Source organism: Aphanomyces astaci (assembly GCF_000520075.1).
Source record: "Aphanomyces astaci strain APO3 unplaced genomic scaffold supercont1.25, whole genome shotgun sequence".
Taxonomy (NCBI): Eukaryota; Oomycota; class Saprolegniomycetes; order Saprolegniales; family Verrucalvaceae; genus Aphanomyces; species Aphanomyces astaci.
The window spans coordinates 264,186-266,688 of NW_009798288.1; the positions used below are offsets into that span (position 1 = coordinate 264,186).

At 42.8% G+C, this 2,503-nt stretch overlaps 1 protein-coding gene across 1 annotated transcript; it reads left to right on the forward strand.

Annotated features, from left to right (window-relative positions):
* Positions 1–1,690: 1,690 nt before the first annotated feature.
* Positions 1,691–2,420, forward strand: H257_09869 (hypothetical protein; the record flags this gene model as incomplete). The annotated part of the gene is made up of 3 exons (XM_009836248.1): positions 1,691–1,700; positions 1,829–2,055; positions 2,409–2,420. 3 exons carry the CDS (start codon positions 1,691–1,693, stop codon positions 2,418–2,420), a joined length of 249 nt encoding a protein of 82 aa, XP_009834550.1.
* Positions 2,421–2,503: the final 83 nt, after the last annotated feature.

Genomic DNA, 2,503 nt, shown 5'->3' on the forward strand with positions numbered 1-2,503 from the left:
AACGCGGGGGTTTACAAAGTGGATTAACTAATACACGCGAGTGTGATTCTTGACTATGCTCGATAAAGGTTGATGTTGAGTGCTTCTTGCTCGACTTTTCGTGCCAACGAGTTGCTAACAAGCTGGCTGCAAAGCTCGTGTGAGCTGGTGCACTGCGAGCTTACCCCAGTAGGTCATTACTCTGCATGACTGCTTGGCCACGGGAGTTAATAAAACGAAGTAGTTTTAGTAAAACAACGCAAGTTTTAGATCAGCCAATGACAGAACGGTGGGGAAGCTTACTTTTACGTCGAGTGCAACTTCAGTTTAGGTTAAACTTTGGATGATTTTAGGAGCTAAAACAACGGGCAAAATATGTGAAAATCACAATACTAGAACTGCTTAGTAAAGTCGCTAGTCCTCCGTTGTTCTTCCAACAAACCTGAGACCTTGTGACTAGTACTAGTAATAGTTAGTACTACGTGATCTGAATAGTAGTAATCACCCAACCGACTTGCAATGAACTTGAGGCGATTTTCGTCGACGGCTGACGTTTTGGAAATATTAGCTCCAACTCTGGCTCCTGATGACATTTTCGTTTGTTCTTAAGCTGAACGGACAAACGAAAATGTCATCATTTGATTGGCTAAAATTCAATTCCTGGTTTACGCTAACCATTGAACCAGAACCGAAATTCTTACAGTACACCAGGGATTCTTACAGTAGAGAATAGAAGTATTCATTTTACTAACAGTAAACAAATGCTACAGTACAGCAGCCAGTCAAAAATTTCGCGACCAAGGCCTAATAAAGTTAACGTTACAAGAGACTGCATGAATGCCAGTTAGATTCCGTAAAGACAACAGTGTGGCCTCCCACATCGCTAAACCAAAAGCTCCGCTCGCTTTGATTCAAGTCGACATTTGCCTGGCTAATGCGGCTATTTCTTTGGAGTTTACGACATCAGACATTTCCTCGATATATATGAAGGCCACGCCTGTGGCATGGTTTTGCTAGGGCTCAAAAATCCTGCCTGCGCAAGTCAAGTTTCCAGTCGTCATTGTTACACGACTTGCGAAATCTCCTTACTACAACACCATATTTCGTTTAAGCTCAGGTTATTTCCAGTATATTTCGTCCGACGCACAACTGATTCACGCCATGTGGGTTATGCTCGCCGAACATTCGATATATTTCGTCTAGCCCCTACTTCGTTGCATGATATTTCGACTAATGGCTGGTATATATCTCCCCACAGCCGGTATATTTCGCACATTGTTCAATATATATTTCAATATATATTCAAATGATTATCCATCTATTTCGATAAATCGATGCAGTAATCGACGGAACGAAGTAGCCAATGAAATTTTCGAAAAAAACTTTCGATATAATCAAATAATAAAATGTTGAACTCTGTGTTGGCGCGCGCGAGATACTGCACTTTCAGTTTTTGCCACCACTATACGGAACGAAGTAGCCAATGAAATTTTCGAAAAAAACTTTCGATATAATCAAATAATAAAATGTTGAACTCTGTGTTGGCGCGCGCGAGATACTGTACTTTCAGTTTTTGCCACCACTATAGTGGAAATAAGTATAGGACATTCGAGCTCAACGGCCTCCAGAAGGTAAACAACGATGCAAACAAGACTTCAATTTATCCTACAAGTACACACACATCTCCTAAGACATCCGTTTTCTTAGTCACATGCCTCGAGGTAGCCATCTCGACGAGGAAGAGAACATTACAATTATGCACCTTGCAGCGCCTGAAAACTCATTTCAACACATCTGTGAATGCACTGGACGCTCCAGGAATGTCATATCAACGTTCCTGAGGCTTAAGGCAAAGCCAAACGCCAAGGAAGACCCCCGAAACTGTCGTCTGGCGACAAGCAACAACTGTTTCGTCACGCGCTGTTGTCCGTGACTGCTCGATGCATTCACCAGCAACTTTTGAGCCATCTGAACCTTAGCTACGTCAAGAGCCAGACCACACGGCATCTCACAAAGGAAGTCTTCTCGAAGCGTCAAGGTGGTGGTGGTGGTGTGATGGTCTGGGCGGCGTTTTCGGTCAGTGGAAAAACGGATTTGGTCGTATTGGACGGTCGTCAAGACAGCGAAGACTATATTTGGAGTTGTCAAATTATTTCCATTTATTTATGGCCTTGACTGCTGTTCTGCAGCAAGATGGAGCGTCGATTCATCGATCACGCGAGACGATGGTGTTTTTGGCCAACGAAAACGTCGAGGTTATGGATTGGCCATCTCTATCGCCTGATCTCAACCCCAAATAAAGCTTGTGGGGGATACTGGCATGTCCTATTTACGCAAAGGTAAACAATTCAAGTCTAAACTTGATTTTATTCAGACAATTCAAATGTCGCGGGGTTTCACGACAAATCTAATGGGTAGGTGCGGTGTAGGCAAGCATGTAATCACCAAACGCATAGTTCAGGGCAAAATGTAAAGTCGAGTTAGTTGGTTTAGCTTCAAAGAAAAGAGTATTACTAATGGATAA